This window comes from Vigna radiata, chromosome 2 (assembly GCF_000741045.1).
Source record: "Vigna radiata var. radiata cultivar VC1973A chromosome 2, Vradiata_ver6, whole genome shotgun sequence".
NCBI classification, from domain to species: Eukaryota; Viridiplantae; Streptophyta; class Magnoliopsida; order Fabales; family Fabaceae; genus Vigna; species Vigna radiata.
The window spans coordinates 4,026,076-4,043,738 of record NC_028352.1 but is presented as its reverse complement, the minus strand read 5'-3'; the positions used below and the strand labels follow the sequence as shown (position 1 = coordinate 4,043,738).

The following is a 17,663-nucleotide window of genomic DNA, read 5'->3' as shown; positions in this document are numbered from 1 at the left end:
ACCGCACCGCTGCTTGCCTCCACCTGCAACCACAATCAGATCTGTAAGCAAACCAAAAGCCAATAACCTTCAAGCGTCGTCGCCTCTGTCGCACCATCTACATTGACGAGATCGTCTTCTTCACCATCAATAACCAGAAAACCACAAACAGATCTACAGATAACCAAGATCCAACCACACCCTAAATGTTGTCGCTGCTGCAGATTGCGAATGTCTTCTTCCACCTCGCACAGCTCCAATCGTGCGAATCGCCTGTAGATTAATCCAAGAGCAACCCACATATCTTCATCTTCTCCATTGACGCACCAGAAACGAAACTCGCGAGTTCTTTCGTTCTCCATTACTTGTAAATCAAACGCAGAAATAATGTATCAAATCACAGAGTCAACATCTTTCAAGCCAGAATCTCAATCGCGATCCTTCATCCTTCCTTGAAAGCAGCTCACGACACAAAATTCTCGCTCATGATGGTGCAAGAAGCCTTCCCCCTTCCCTTCAATCTGAAACCCTAATTTTGGGTGGGGAAGGGACTGACACGTGGTAAGACCTCATTGGCCATATCCATCAGGTCATTATATGAACCTCTTTATGTGCCACGTGTTTATGAGATACCATCTCACCTAGTCACCAGGTAACCTTTTTAATATTGTCCACAGAATTTAACGGTAAAGGTTTTATTGATTCAATTTTACATAAAAAAGAATCTAATTATGAATTCTTTTAAAATATATAAATCTAATTGATACAAATCCACATAAATAAGAACCTCCGAATATATTAAACCTAAATCTTATTTAGTAACTTCTTTCAAATTGAATCTCCGGGCATTTGAGTTATTTCAAATAACTTGAATGTTCTCATAGTTAATCATAGAACTCAAAATCCACGGAAACGAGAGGGTTTGAGCGATATTTGTGTGTTGCATGTGGGCTGCGTTGATATGTTAATGTTGAAAATGTGGTCCAGCTCTACATATGTAGTGCCATAAATCTTGGTTTATGTTTTCTTTGTTTCTCTTGTAAGAGAACAAAACAGAAACAACAAATGCAATTTTGCACATTTTCAATTCTTCCAAATGTCAACAATGCACAACGTTGGTGTTTCTTTGTTCCAGAAAAAGTTTGAAGGAGGGCAATGGTAGGCTGCAGTAATTATTGCTTGCAACTTTATCAGTAGTGGTATTAGGAAAAATATTCTTTAACCTACTAAATATTTTACATTCATATATAATATTATTCTTATTACTTATTTTTTATTTTTTTTATTAAAAAATACAAAATTTTACATTTTATAACTATTAACATAAATGTAAAGATATGATATGATACTGTTACTCGTAGTACTAGTTATTACGTACCAAAATTTTAATAACTAAGAAACTCAAATTTAATTAATTAAATTTTCCTACAAACAAATTAAAATTGCCGACCCGTTTAACACGAGCTGCCAGTAGCTTTCACATATACTTTTTAAAAAAGATGTTTAAATATTTAATTTATATGTTAATTTAAACAAACAAGTTTAAACAATGAAGACAGAATATGTTGGTATTTCATTTAAATTTATGTTAATATTATTTTTAATTCTAAAATATTAAATATGCAGAAAAAAATTAAAATTAATAAGCATGTATTTTAACTTTTAAGATCAACAACTATTTATAAAAAAATACATATATAGTAAGCTTTTAAATTTAAATTTTCAATAATATTTCATTTTTTCTTTTTGTAAAAGTGTAGTTTACATGCTAATCTAATCGATTGAGTAAAACTCATTTTTTTTTTCTAGTTTAGTGAGGATGACTTAAAAAATCGTTAAAATTATTTTAATACAATAATTTTTTCTCTAACTTTTTCATCTTTTTCCCTTAATAGAAAGGTGATTTCAAATTCAGCATCTGCATGTTATTAGAATTGGAGTAAGTTCTTTTTCTCCTATCACTCTTTATGTTTCTACTACATGTTCTTGAGGTGGAAATGTGCTGAAAAATTCTTATTGACTTGTCTTTTTCTTATCATTACCCTAAATGATTAGGTAATGTAGATTAGGGTTGTTAGAGATTCTGATACTTGCTATTTCGGATAGAATTCTTGTGGCTTATGAAACAACAATGCATATATTGTTTTATAATACATGTATGCTTATTTTTTACATTATTTATAAAAAATATAGTGAAACAGATTCGACGGAAGTGGAAGTAGCATGGATGTCGGAAGTTGCAGAGGAGGACACGGACGGAATAAATGGCAACGGACATGACGAAGAAATAGATACACTTTTTTTTACTAGTAAAAACTGTTAATTTTTTAAAATATTTAGAAATTTAAATTTAGGAAAGCAAAAACAAAACTGAGAAATTTAAGAGTGAAAGTATTTTAGCATAATAAATAAAAAATATAATATTATTTTATCATCTAAAAAATCTAAATATGAGAGTGTGTAGGACCAATGATAGCTGGAGTGTAAGGACCATGTACGAGTGGCTATTCACACTGAAGGGGTCACATTTCAAAAAGAAACAAATTGAGATTAGAACGAGTCGACATGGGCATGCAAAGCTGGAAAAGGGATACATGTAATAATATTATTTTCTTCTATCAGAGAATCTCAATATCTTATCCGCTTTGTCCTTGTTTCATTACTTACTTCCAAATATCATCATTTTTTATATTTAAACATATCCATACATATTCATGATTTTTTAAATATTCCAAATATAAAAAATAAATAATTATATATATATATATGGGGTTTGTTAACATGCGTATGCCTGTTTTTCAGTTGGTATATTTTAACAATGTATACCGGATTATAGTAGACAAAAATATCCTCATATATTATGGATTCTAAGTTTTAAAATCAAGGATATTTAAATAATTTTCACTCTCAAAACTAAAAAAAAAAAAAAAAACCAAAACCCTTAGTCATCTCTCATTGCTCTCAATCCTTTCTCTTTCATCTCTCTCACTCCAACCTTTTCTCTGTCATCTCTACTGTAGCCTCAATTACAAAAAATTGATTTTATAATGAGTTTTCATTTTATAATTTTTGTCTTATCTAATTTTATCTAATTTTCACAAGCATAATGACATATGAAGGAATTGGTAATTCGTCTGAAAAAATCAAAAACACTCCTATTGAACAATTTCTTACAAAAAATGATTTTATAATGAGTTTTCATTTTATAATTTTTGTCTTATCTAATTTTATCTAATTTTCACAAGCTTAATGACATCAGAAGGAATTGGTAATTGGCATGAAGGTTTTTTAAGAGATGACGATTCAACATCTGCAAATGATGAAATTAGAGGTCAGTGAAGATGATGAAATTGAAGAGATCTTGAATGAACTTTTACCTGAAGGTGAATATGCCAATGACTTAACTCTTTACAAAGGTAAATTGTTTATCGGCAAGTATTTCTATTTTTTTTCCAGTTGAATCTACCATAGGATGATAGAGAAAAGGTTGGAGTAAGAGAGATGAAAGAGAAATGATTGAGAGAAATGAGAGAGGTGAGTAAGGGTTTGGGGGTTTCTTTTTTTTTAGTTTTGAGAATGAAAATTATTTAAATATCCTTGACTTTAAAACTTAGAGTCCCAATAATATATGAGGGTATTTTTGTTATATATATATATATATATATATATATATATATATATATATATATATATATATATATATATANATATATATATATATATATATATATATATATATATATATATATATATATATATATATATATATATAAATTAAAAGTATTATTCTAATCTCTTACGTAAATTCGATTACAAGATCATCAATGCCCCCACATTTTTCAATATTATAGAAAAAAGAGAGAAGAAATCCTAAAATTAAACCACTTGTTTATTTGTCATTGTTCAAATTTCAATATACAAACCTACAAAATTCCATGATAAGTATTACTAAGTTCATGAGGTATACATCATGAATTATCTTTCAGTCAAATGTGTAACCACACCTACTTGATGTTGCATGTCTTTTACAATCAAATACGTAATGTTATTTGAAAAAAAAAATCAAATTTGACACCTGTGTAATAAATACGTCATAAATACACTAATACGATCAATTTAACTTGACATGGATGTAATAGTACAATCTATATAAATATACGGCATTTACATAAAGTTTGATTCTTTACCTAAAAAAAAGAGAATGAGTTGATGTTAAAATAGGAATTTAAAATTTAATATTTCTCGTGTTTAACTACACATGTATAACACGTTAAAAGTATAATTAGAGTATCCGTTTAAGAGTATGCTTAAATAACTTTATTCATTAAAAAAGAAATAGAATAATTAACCTTTCTATAAACGTTAATTAATTTATAGAAAAAAAACTTGTAGAAAATATTTTATATAGTTTTCTAAATAGATAAATTAATTTTAGTTTATAAAGTGCATTTTAATTTTATTCTTTCATAACTAATCTCATTAAAAAAATTCAGGAGTTTACTTTTAAAATTAATTCAATTAAAAATTCCAAGTATGAGTATATATTTTATATTGGATGAGGTGAATACCATGAGATTTGTTGTAGTTTTTAAGTAATTAGTTTGTTTAATTAATAGCTCAATCATTTGTAAAATTGATTGATCAAATTATGTTTTGGGCTAATGGATTTTAGTTTTGTTTTATTTCAAGTTTTAATAAGGGCTCAATTGACAACTTAGTCATAAACTTTTGGGAAACCAAAATGATGCATAAGTGAGCACTCTTATGTGATTTTTCTATTACCACAATTTCAGTTACAATCAGTCATTAGTTTAGTGAGATTATTATTAGCTTAGTGGATCATTATTAGTTTAGTAGGATATTATTAGCTTAAGTGGAATGTAATTAATGATTTTTTGTAATTATGATGGTTTAACCTTCTATCAGAACTATTTTCATCAAATGAATATGAATTGAGTTTTATTAAAAAATATGAGAGTTTTATCTTATCTTAGTGAGATCTCCTAAGTTCAAGTGATTCAAGAACCCTTGACTATACCAAAGGATTTTTCTCATCGTGTTTTCTTTCTTCAAAAGAGTGATTCTCATCTCTTGTCTTTTTTTTTAATAGAATTCAGAAAATTAATTTTGTCCAAATTTCTTGCTTATTAACATTCTAACCTAAATAGATCCTTAAAAAACAAATCCAGCCCTCTGAATTCTCATCATTGGATGATGGTGATAAATAGAAAAGGATAATGATATTTAGACAACATTTTTTTGACAACATTTGAACATTGATAACGTGTCAATCTGTGATTGGTCAAAAATTACTCCACAATATAATGTTTATGATTATTATTATTGATTGTGGAATAATTTTTGACCAATCACAGATTGACACGTAATCAATGTTCAAATGTTGTCAAAAAAATGTTGTCTAAATATCATTATCCGATAGAAAATAAGATTACTAAATAATGGAAGAACTTTATTATTAGAGCATAATGAATAGTTAATTCTGTTTTCTATTTCTTATCTTAACAAATATATATATATATATATATATATATATATATATATATATATTTACATGATAATGTGTCTATTTAGTCGTATTCCTAGATTTTATCAGGAAAATACGTAGAAATAGATATTTTCATATATACAATATTTTTATATTTATTTAATATTATTTTTTTATTTTTTTTAAATATAAAAATTCAGTCTTTTAAATTTGTATCAAATTTCATTTAACTTTTTTTCATTCTAACGTGTGATGTCTGTTCTGGACAATTTTGATGTCTGTGTGGCAAACATGTCACCTCAATAGTACAATGCACGTGTTCAATGCGCAATGTGTAACCACAAGTTTTTGTTTTTTTTTTTCATCTATTTTTGTTTTGTTTTTCATCTATTTTTGTTTTTTTACATCGTTTAATAAAAATATCTATAAAATTACGTTTTCAGCAACTAAAATTTTGCATTAAAACGTAAAAAGTTAAAGCAACCTTTTTAAATTTTACAAGCAATAATTAAATTTTTTTTAACTCGAGGTAGATTGAAACACAGCTAATATTTCATAATACAGAAAATTAATGATTATTTCTTTGAGAATTATTTGGATATAATTATTGAAGATAGATAGGAAATGAGTGGAGTGGAAGAAAAAAGACATCTTTTATGGGACCCAGTTGATCAGATTTGTAGTGCACTAATTTAGTTTTGAAGAAACATCAAAATGAATAAAGACCATAATTATTTTATAAAGATGACAAACAAAGTGATTAGGACAGAAGAGTGACTCCATTCCCTTGTGTTTCATGTTTTTGAACCAATCCAACACATCTCAATAATTCCTTTTCTACATAACTAACAATTATTTTCCATCCACCGTTCATAATTACATTCAATAAACTCATTTTCTAGTTCATTCTTAATATATCACCAATTGATTACTTTTAAAATAATTAAATCATGATGTGACACTATTTATATTACATTTATAGTTTCTTATTATTATTATTATTTCGTATTTTACCAATTATCTTTTAGATAGTGATGTTCATTAAATTGAACTACTCAATTAAATTTTATTAAGTTGGAATTAACTCACTTTTATATACAAATTTGGGTAATGAGTTTAACACGAGTTAATTGAGACCTATTTTAAGATTCACTTATTCTGTCGTGGATCTATCAAATTTTGAATTAACTTTAAATAATTTTTTTATCGGTTGATTTATTACTTTATTCAAAATGTTGAATTATATTTTCTAAAAGTTGTTACTTTTAATTATATTTATACATAAAAATTATAATTATTAATAAAAATTTAAAATTTTGACACAATTGAATCCATTTGATACGATATGCAGAACAATGAGTTTTAGTTGGAAAGCAAAAATTAAATCCAACCCTCACAATGCGGTGACTTAAGTAGTCAATGACAAAAATATATATAATTTTTCTTATCTTCAATGTTAAATATCAATAAAATTTATAATTTTATAAATATAAAATAATTATACTAAAAAATAAACATATAAAATATATGTCCAATAAATAATAGATAAGTTGAAAATAATAAATAATTTGTTTAAATTAAAATAAACTAAAGATATTTTAATAATTTAAAATATGATGGATATCAGGATAGAAGATGGATATAGACAGGAAAAATATCACATACATATTTAATTTTAAAAATCGAGTATTATTTTAGTATTCATATTCAATCAATGCAATGTTGTTATTTTCAAAATTGATACGAATTTAGATAATGTTTGGAATGTATAATTGAACATTCATTTAAAAAAGATTTCCTTTTCTGTGCTTCAATTTCTGATGATAAAGTCGTTTAATTAATAAAGTAATTAATGAATGTATAATAAAAAGTTTGAATTATAACTTATATTTATAGTTTTTTCAAGAATTTTTAATTAGGGTCAATCTACTTACAATTTAATTTCTTTAAATCTAATTATTAATATGTTTAAACTAATTAGGTATTTAGTTGATTTTGATTGTAACTAATTCTATGTCTAAAAAATTGGTTGTGTTATTATAGTCAATATGTATCGGTTAATATACATATTAAATTAAATAGGTATCTAAGTCTTAAGCTTAAGTAAAGATTATTAACGAAAACAATTTATCTTTATTTGACTTCTCAGACCATTAATAATAAAATTGTGTTTCACCTTGTGAATTGTACCAATATTTCGCAAATTGTAATGTCAATGCTGACACCAAATGCATGAATTAACATTTTTTCTGTCATTGGATAGTGCAAGATTTGACGCTTGTGAAGACGTCACGTGTCCTAAAAAACTTTTATGAATAAGAACCAAGTGATATCGTTATTTTCACCTCTTTAGTTCGTGCATCCATTTATAAACCGCATTGTTCAAATTTTTTCCAGTCTTAAGGTAATAATGTTTGTCATTAACATCTCATCGTTGAAAAATTCTTTTGGTAGGGAGGGCATGGGGTATGCAGATGACGTTTCTTCATCATCGTCGTCTCTTAGGTCGTTGTCACAAGATCAGGGACCTGATCAGGGGCGAGGGTCCAAACAAGAACAAGGAGAGGGTCATAGAGGAATATAGTGGCCACGAAGGAACGAAGTGACCACACAATTGGGTAGATTTAAGTCGACACCATCGCTGAAGGGGACAGATTGAATCTTTCAGTGGTTCCTAGATATGAGTGGGTCACACATGAGGTTCGCGAGTATGCTACCCACTTCAGATGGAGTAATGATATGGTGGACCTTGTTGACGGAACTTACATTCTGAGGGATGACATTGATGATGATGTTGTGCACCTCCATGTGTGTTGAGACAATGAAAAGGTGTGTTAATATTAGGAGAATTTGAAGTTGGACTTCTTTTTTGTTTACTCCTACTTCTTCACTGACATATATGTGTGTATTATTCGGGGACTTTCAATTCGGGATATGTTTCTTTAATAAGTGAAATGATCAGAACCTTTTCCAGCTTTTCACTACTTCTTATAAGGGCTTTAAGGGAGGGTTCTTCAAGATCTTATTCCAGCGAAGGGTTGTAAATTATTCTTTGACGAGAACGATTGGCCGAACTTTCCTCTGTACTGGACTCGAAATCGTGCTCGGTTGAACCACTTGGAGTTGTCAATAATGACCCTTAAAGAATGCTTCGCTCTTGAGTCGAAAGTTTACTTAAAATAATTTTGTTGTCACGTGCTCTAATATTATCCTTTTCGCATTCAAGTAAGCTGTTCTGTAAATGATTGAAGATACCGGTTAAAAATACTCTAATATTAAAGTCAATTCAAATTCGATCGATAAAACATTTAATATTATAATTAATAAAAAAATTCTAACAAACTTACCTTTAACTTATATTTATAGTTTTATTCATGCCTTTCTATTAGAATTAATTATTTCAATCTCTTTAATTAAATATTTAACTAATTTTAGTCGTAACCACTCAATTTCCTCTTTACTAAACAATCTATTGTGCTCTTAATATCAGTGTGCAGCGATCAATACAGAGATAATATTATTGTAATTTGTTCATTTATCGTTTCTAAAGTCCACCCGATATTTGTTCAATAAAATGGATAGTAAATTTCTCCAAATTCTATCAAACTCAACTCGTGAACACCTCTGTTTTTATATTCTTTATTTGACCTCATTCAATGTTAAAAATATTTTACTTTTCTAAAAATAAAAAATACAAATATTCAAATTTTATAACTTAAAAATGATAAATATTAATTTAAATGATACTATTGTTATTAGTAATGGTCTATAAATACTTCGTCGTAATTTGTATTGGTTGGTAAAAGTGAAGTAAGGATCATTATAATAGTATTAAAAAATACTTTTCACGGGACGACTAATTAAAAAACTATAAATTTGATTAAGTTTTGAGATTTTCATAATCGAATAAAAGCTTAAGGTATATGATCTTGTTAAATGTTTACATACTAAAATTACTTTTGTTTTTAAACTATGAGTTCAAATATATAAGAATAGACTAATTACGAAATTTTTACTAGTTCTTTTAATTATAATAGTGGCAAATCATTTGAAACATTTACTACAAGTTATCTTGCTAACTGATTAATAGTGTTAATTATTAAATTTATGTTTTATCACATACTAAAAACTATATTTTTATCTGGATTATATTTCTTTTATGATGGTTTCATATCCATTAAAAGTATCATCTACAATTAACTTTATTTATGGTAATACTACAATAGTTAAAAGATTATCCATATTTTCAAAACCATTGGAGTTTGTAAGTTTTTTTTTTTTTTTAACTTTTTTGCTATATGAAAATATAAGATTTGTCCACAATAAACTTAGTATGGAAAAAGAATCCATAAAATATTAATACTTTCTTTTCCTTTGTTTATATTGTATATACAAATCGAGATAACCCAATTATCTCATTAATTTAATTTATTTTTACTGATAAAAAAATCTCTATAAAGTCTGAAATATATTTTAGTGATATTTACCTTGATTTTATACATATTAATATTTGTTTTATAATGAATGTCTGTCATACATATTAATATTTATTTTGTATGTTTTTATATATTAGGATTTAGGGATTGGAATTTTATTAATTTTAATGCATGTATTTTAATTAGTAAAATTTATCTTCATCTTAATTTCAATTGAAAAATGTTAATAACATACTAAAAATAATAAATAAAGACAAATTTTTTTTACAATTTTTATTTCGAACTAAAAAAAGAAAGTTTACAAGTTTAAAGTAGATAACAAAATTATGTTTTATTTCATCATAAATATCGCACATAATGAAAAATATTACATAAAAATTAGACATGACCTTCTTCGTGTTATTAAGTTTTTTCTTCATTAAGAACACTTCTTTCACCAAACATTAAAAGTACAAATGTAAATTATAATTAGTAATACCATTTCTATTACAAAATACTATAATTTAATCAAAATACAAATATTATTAATTATGTATACAAGATATAAGTAGTCAATTCAATTTAATAGAAGAGTTAAATATGTTTTTAGTCTCTAAACTATTAAGTGATTTTATTTTTAGTTCATCTTTCAAACTAACAAAGGTACCTTTTGGTCATTTTTTTTTAGGAAACCATAATTTTTCGTCCTACAAATCAACGACGTTAAAAAGAAGCTGAGCTGGCTAATGGTAGAGTGTCACATCATTTTTTTTTTCTGACACTGAGTCAATCTGTCCCTCACCATTCGGTCACCATCATCGTTCGGTCACCATCACCATTCAGTCATCATAGTCGTTCGGCCATTATCAATACCGTTCGGTCATTACCAATATAGTTCGTTCGGCCATTACCAATACCGTTCGATCATTACCAATATCGTTCTGTCATTACCGTACAGTGAGGGACAAATTAACGCAGTGTCAGAAAAGAAAAAATGACGTGACACTCTATCGTTAGCCAGCTCAGCTTCTTTTTAACGCCGTTAGTTTTTTAAGACGGAAAATTATGATTTTCTAAAAGAGAAGGACAAAAAAATACCTTAATTTAAAAGAGAGATTAAAAACAAAATCTAATTTAAAAACTAAAAACATATTTAATCTTTAATAGTAGTAAAAGAAGTAATATTAATTCTCTTTGTATATTTGGTTTTATTGAATTGACATGTGATGTCAATGTAAACATAAAAGAAGAAAAAAGAAATAATTTACATAAAAAAAATCAATTAACTAACTTGATAAGTGCATCAATTAACATCACATCGAATACCGCTGCTAGCATCATCACGTGGGATTTTCTATTTTAAACAACTTTCTTTTCCATAATAATTAATAAATACATTTTCTATTTTATGTTAGACAACAAAAAATCCAACATAAATTGCTTCCACTTAGTTACAACACAATAATTTTTTTTTATGTAAACTTCTTGTTGCTATACATAAATTAAGTGATAAGTATTTTTATATATTAGTGTATTCGGAACAAAATCATTCACAATATTTAATTTTTGAAGGAGATCTACTTATCTCGACATAAAAAATAATATATTTAATATTTTACCTCAATTAAATAAAGTTAATTTATAATTTATAAGTATGATTATGTTAAAACCAATTTTATAAACTAATTATCTTTGTAAAAAATATAATTTTAAAATATGTATGCAGAAATATTTGTAGTCATAGAAGAAGAATATTTAAATAAAAAAATATAAACAATTTTTTCCACGATGAATTGAAATATACATATGATTAAAACACGTGTGTAAAATATGAAATGAGATTTTGAAAAAAAGAAAGGTTTTTTAATAGCCTTTCATTTCCCTCGTTTGTTTATTTATAGGAGAATCTCTCTCACTCAGCTCATGCTGTAAACTAAGAACACAGAGAAGAAGAGAAAATGCAGATGCAACAAATTCATGCATCAAATTCAAGCCCAAGCTATCTCATCCCTCACACGCCAAGCGTCCGTGGGATACCTCATCCTTCTTTTCAGCTATGGTCAAGGCCATCATCGTTCCCAACCCAATGGAAGCTAAAAAGGGTCAGCCATGGTTGCAGAAATGATGTCACCAAAATCAAAGCTGTGGCTGTCAACAAAACTGAAAAGGCTGTCAAAGTTAAAGCCATCGTAAGTGTTCAGCCAACCATTGGTGGGATTTTCTCATCATTGGCCATAGACGCCGATGATCTAACGGATTTGCTCGGAAAAACACTTCTCGTGGAACTTGTTAGCGCTGAGCTTGATCCCAGTACGTATGCCACAATCATCACTTTCTTTACTCAACTTTTACTTCTTCTTTTTAAGGACTAATTAAGAATATAACAAACCATTAAGAATTTTATATTTAAGTTATGCGTAAGATAACTTTAATTAATAATTTTAAAAATTAATTATGAAAAAATCTCTTCAACTTCATACTTATTTGGATGGGTAATAATCCAACCAAACTAAAGGACAATGGAAATTTAAGATTTTTTTAGCTAAAACCACAAAGAACGAGGGACCACTTTGATTGGTGAGTTTTTGTATTAATATTTGCAAAAATACAAAGTATAAATCCTTGTATATAGAAGATAAATTAATGTTTTTGTGAAATATTTGAAAAATTGAACCAGGATGAAGATAAATAACATATTTTAAGAAAAATGATTTTATGTGGGGTAGATTCATTTTACACTCATCATCACATTTATTTATTTTTTAAACCGTTGTACACGTAAGTTGTAATATATTCGAACATTTCATAATCACTAAATTAAGTCAAATTAATATTTTAAACTGGTAGTTAATTATATAATGTGAAGTTGGTATATTAGTTATAGCTATCACCACTCATTTTGTAACTATGCTTATCTAAAGAAGTCTACTCAGGCCTTTTGTCTGAGAATGGTGTGACTTGAGAGAAAAGAGTTCATGATTAGATTTCACTTTCAACTGTTGCTTAATTAAATTAGCCAAAAAGAAAGAAGGTGATTAACGTTATTATTACTTGTTTTGGCAAAAAAAGAGACGAAATTAGAGAAGAAAACCATCAAAGATTTTGCCCACAGGACGTATCGATCAACGAAAGAAGTTAGGTATTTGGCTGAGTTTGAAGTGCCAGCAGACTTTGGAGAGGTTGGGGCTATTTTGGTGGAGAACGAACATCGCAGGGAAATGTTCGTGAAAGAAATCGTCCTCGATGGCTTCGAATTGGGTCCCGTTAGATTTACCTGCGAGTCATGGCTTCATCCCAAGAATGAAAACCCTGTCAAAAGAGTTTTTTTCCCCGACAAGGTTTCATCAAAACCTCTTACCTATTTCACTGTTTTTATCCATACGTTAAATGTGTAGATATATAACGTTGTTGTGATTGTGTTGAAACAGTCATATTTGCCATCAGAAACTCCAGAAGGAGTGAAGAGATTAAGAGAAGAAGAACTACAACATTTACGAGGAAATGGACAAGGTGAACGCAAGAAGTTTGACAGAATATACGATTACGATGTTTACAACGACCTCGGAGATGGAGATCGTGACCCTGATCTCGCCAGACCGGTTCTTGGTGGCCCAGAACATCCATATCCAAGGCGTTGCAGAACAGGAAGGCCTCGCTCCTTAAAAGGTACATAAATCTCTAAAATATATCAGAGAATGTCAACCCTACCCTAGCGAGAAATTTTTATGAGCAAAATAATATTTTAAGACCAATTTTTCACACTATTTTGATACTGTACATGTGTTAAATTGTGGTTGAACGATTTCAAATTAAAAAAAGTTGAAGCAAAGGTATATTTAGAAGAGAAAACTAAAGTTTTTTTTGAATTTGAAACCGTTCAACCACATTTTGACAACAATGTAAAAATGATGTCAAAAAAATTAGTGTTAAAATATCATTTTCCTTTTTATTATACTCAATTAATTTACCAGATCTTTTTCTTTATTTCTCCAATAAATATTCTTTTTGTTATACTCTATTAATATACCAGATTGCCATTAAATGGACACGTTTTTAATTAGTGTAAACATATTCAAAATTAGTATTAATTATAGTTATATATAATTTTATTTTTTAAATTTAGATGTAAAATTGGAATTTATTTTTATTTCAAATTTTGATACTTTTAATATTTAGATTTAAAAAACTAATTAGCATAGTCTGTTTAAGTTAATAATAATAATTTTTTTACGTGATGATATATTAATAATATTAATAATTCAAATATTAATTTAAAATATTATTTAATACGTAAAATTCTGTTACATAATGAAATTAAAAAAAATAATTTTTATTATTTTTTAATTTTAAAAATAAAACTGTATCAAAATTAGAATAAAAACAAATTTTAATTTTATGTGTAAATTTAGAGAAGAAAAATGTTTATTTGTTAATTATATATCAACAACTATGTATAATTAATTAAATAATATTAACTTATGACGTAATGAGAAAAGAGATAAAAAGAAAAATACATTAAAGTAGTATGATTTAAAAAAAAAGATATTTTGATATAAATTTTTTGATAATATTTTAACACAATATATATGTTATTTTTTTTATTAATTTATTATTGTATTAATTTATTTAAAATTCAATAAAATAATTTTTGTATTTATAAAATTGTAATAAAAGAAATAGTATTATCATTTCATTGTCGTTTAAAAAGTGTCGATGGTCGAAAGAATTTAATGAGATTGTTTTAGGAAAAACTTCTTTTTAATAACTACTTTATAATGTATATGATAGCTTTTAATTAATTTGTTTTAAATATTTTTTTAAATATAAATTCAAACTATAAAAAAAATTGTTAAAAAAATTCTGAAAATATATGATGGAATTCGTACTGACATGTCCAGCTCTACACAATCGTGAGTAGACTGATGAAATCGATTTCCATTCATTTCACAACTGCGTTTAGAGAAAAAATATTGTAGAAGTTGTATTCAAATAAATAAATATATTAACGAAATTACATTTAAAATTTGATATAAAATTTGCATATTTTAAGTATAGTGGTGGTTGAACAGATCCGTTGTCGGAGGAAAGAAGTAGTACCGTGTACGTGCCCAGAGACGAAAACTTCTCCGAAGTAAAGCAATTAACGTTTAGCACAAAGACGCTAGCTTCGGGATTGCAAGCGTTGGTACCAGCGCTGACGGCACTCATCGTTGACAAGGAACGACCTTTCGAAGTGTTCTCGGACATAGATTCTCTTTTCGACGAAGGAGTTGGCTTGCCTCCTGGAGAAGTCAAAATCAGCACTCTCTTGCCCAGAATCGTCAGTTTTATTAAGGAAAAAGGAGAGGACATTCTCCGTTTCGATCCTCCTGCAACAATGGACAGTAAGATCCATTTCCATTTCCATTTCCATCTTTATTCAGGTTACTACTTACTAATTCATCCTCATTCAAATGCCAGAGGATAGATTCTTTTGGTTGAGGGACGAAGAATTTGGAAGACAGACTCTAGCGGGTCTTAACCCTTGTTGCATCAAGTTGGTCACGGTACGTACATTTCCTTCCTTCTCCAGTACTCACAGTTTTATACCAACTAAATTTCTTTCTCATGTAGGAATGGCCATTGAAAAGCAAACTTGACCCTGAAATTTATGGCCCTGCGGAATCAGCCATCACAACTGAACTAGTTGACAAGGAAATAAAAGGATATTTTCCAGTCGAAGAGGTATGTTTTTGATTCAAGAATGAATAACACATGCGTGAACATAAATATATAATGTGAAAATGTGCAATTCATGCAGGCCATAAAACAGAAGAAACTGTTCATCCTGGACTACCACGACTTGCTATTGCCATTAGTTGAGCAAGTGAGAAAAATAGAAGGCACGACGCTGTACGGATCAAGGGCATTGTTCTTCCTGACAGGCAGCGGCACTTTGAGACCACTGGCCATTGAGCTAACTCGCCCACCAATGGATGGAAAACCTCAGTGGAAGAAAGTCTTCACACCCACCTGGCACTCAACCGGTGTCTGGCTTTGGAGGCTCGCCAAAGTCCATGTCCTAGCTCACGACACTGGTTACCACCAACTCATCAGTCACTGGTAAAAACATAATTTTTAGTCATTACGTACTGACTCATGTTGAAGCTAAAAATACTAGTTTCTGTAAGTATAAATAGTGATCCATGTAGGTTTTGGTTTATATCTGCAGGCTAAGAACTCATTGTGCAACAGAGCCATACATTATAGCAGCAAACAGGCAACTGAGTGCAATGCATCCGATCTACAGATTACTGCATCCGCATTTCCGTTACACGATGGAGATCAACGCGCTTGCTCGAGGGTCTTTGATAAACGCCGGCGGAATAATAGAGAGCTGTTTTACTCCGATGAAACACTCCATTCTGCTAAGCTCAATCGTCTATGACCAAGAGTGGCGATTTGATCTCCAGTCCCTCCCCAAGGACCTCATTCACAGGGGCTTGGCCGTCGAGGACCCCACCGCCCCTCACGGCCTTAAACTCACCATCGAAGACTACCCTTACGCCAACGACGGCCTCGACCTCTGGGCAGCCTTCAAAACCTGGTTCACCGAATACATCGACCACTACTACGCCGACTCCAACGCTATTCAATCAGACACGGAACTCCAAGCCTGGTGGGAAGAGGTCAGAACCGTTGGACACGCCGACAAAAAGGATGAACCGTGGTGGCCGGTGCTGAAAACCAAAGAGGACCTCGTTGAGATTGTGACGACCATTGCGTGGACAGCTTCGGGTCACCATGCTGCTGTGAACTTCGGACAATTCTCCTTCGCCGGCTATTTCCCCAACAGGCCAACCATTGCGCGTACCAACATGCCCAACGAGGACCCTTCAGATCCGGAGTGGGAGCTGTTCTTGAAGAAACCAGAGGTGACTATGTTGAGGTGTTTTCCGTCGCAGTATCAGGCCACCACGGTGGTGACGGTGTTGGACATTCTGTCGAATCACTCGCCGGACGAGGAGTATATCGGGGACGTAACGGAACCGGCGTGGGAGCAGGAGCCACGTGTGAAGGCGGCGTTTGAGAAGTTCAGAGGGAAATTGTTGGAGATTGAAGGGTTGATTGATAGCAGGAATGCTGATGAGACGAAGAGGAACCGGAACGGCGCCGGGGTTGTGCCCTACGAACTTCTGAAGCCGACGTCGGAGGCCGGAGTTACCGGAAAGGGTGTTCCTTACAGCATCTCCATTTGATGTTGATCCTCTCAGTAATTTAGTTATGTGACTTTAATATCAATAAATGAGATTGCGTATACTTTTATAACCCAATTTCCTTTTACACAACTATCTTATATTATAACTCTTTTAATTAAATAATTTATATTTTAATTAAATATTTCAATTTAAAATTTAACATTAAAAGATAGTTTATAATAAGATGTTTTCAAAACTCTGGTTGTAATTTGTAATGGCGTTTTTTTTTTCTAAATGAATAAAAAATTTTAAATCATAAGCTTAGAAAGTTTGCCATTCTTTTTCTAATTTTTTAAGTATAAACTTTAAAAAAATCATATTGTGAAGTGACATAACATAATGAACAATTAAATTATCCTAATAATAGATTCCCGAGTTTACATAATTAACTTGTATCTAAAAGTTATTAATTAATACTTAATGAAAATCTAGGAAGAATGTTTTTATCTTTATATAGACTATTAAGGATTTTCTTAAATATCTTAGTTTAATTCTATATTGGCTATCTCAATAGATCAAAAGTAT

The 17,663-nt window shown here is 29.3% G+C and overlaps 1 protein-coding gene across 1 annotated transcript; it reads left to right on the top strand.

The window, feature by feature from the left end:
- The first annotated feature begins 11,816 nt into the window (after window positions 1-11,816).
- Window positions 11,817-17,213, top strand: LOC106756179 (linoleate 13S-lipoxygenase 2-1, chloroplastic). Its single transcript, XM_014638482.1, has 8 exons — window positions 11,817-12,210; window positions 12,970-13,238; window positions 13,329-13,566; window positions 14,970-15,284; window positions 15,361-15,446; window positions 15,514-15,624; window positions 15,701-16,002; window positions 16,112-17,213. Exons 1-8 carry the CDS (start codon window positions 11,859-11,861, stop codon window positions 17,136-17,138), a joined length of 2,700 nt encoding a protein of 899 aa, XP_014493968.1. The 5' UTR covers window positions 11,817-11,858; the 3' UTR covers window positions 17,139-17,213.
- The last annotated feature ends 450 nt before the right edge of the window (window positions 17,214-17,663 follow it).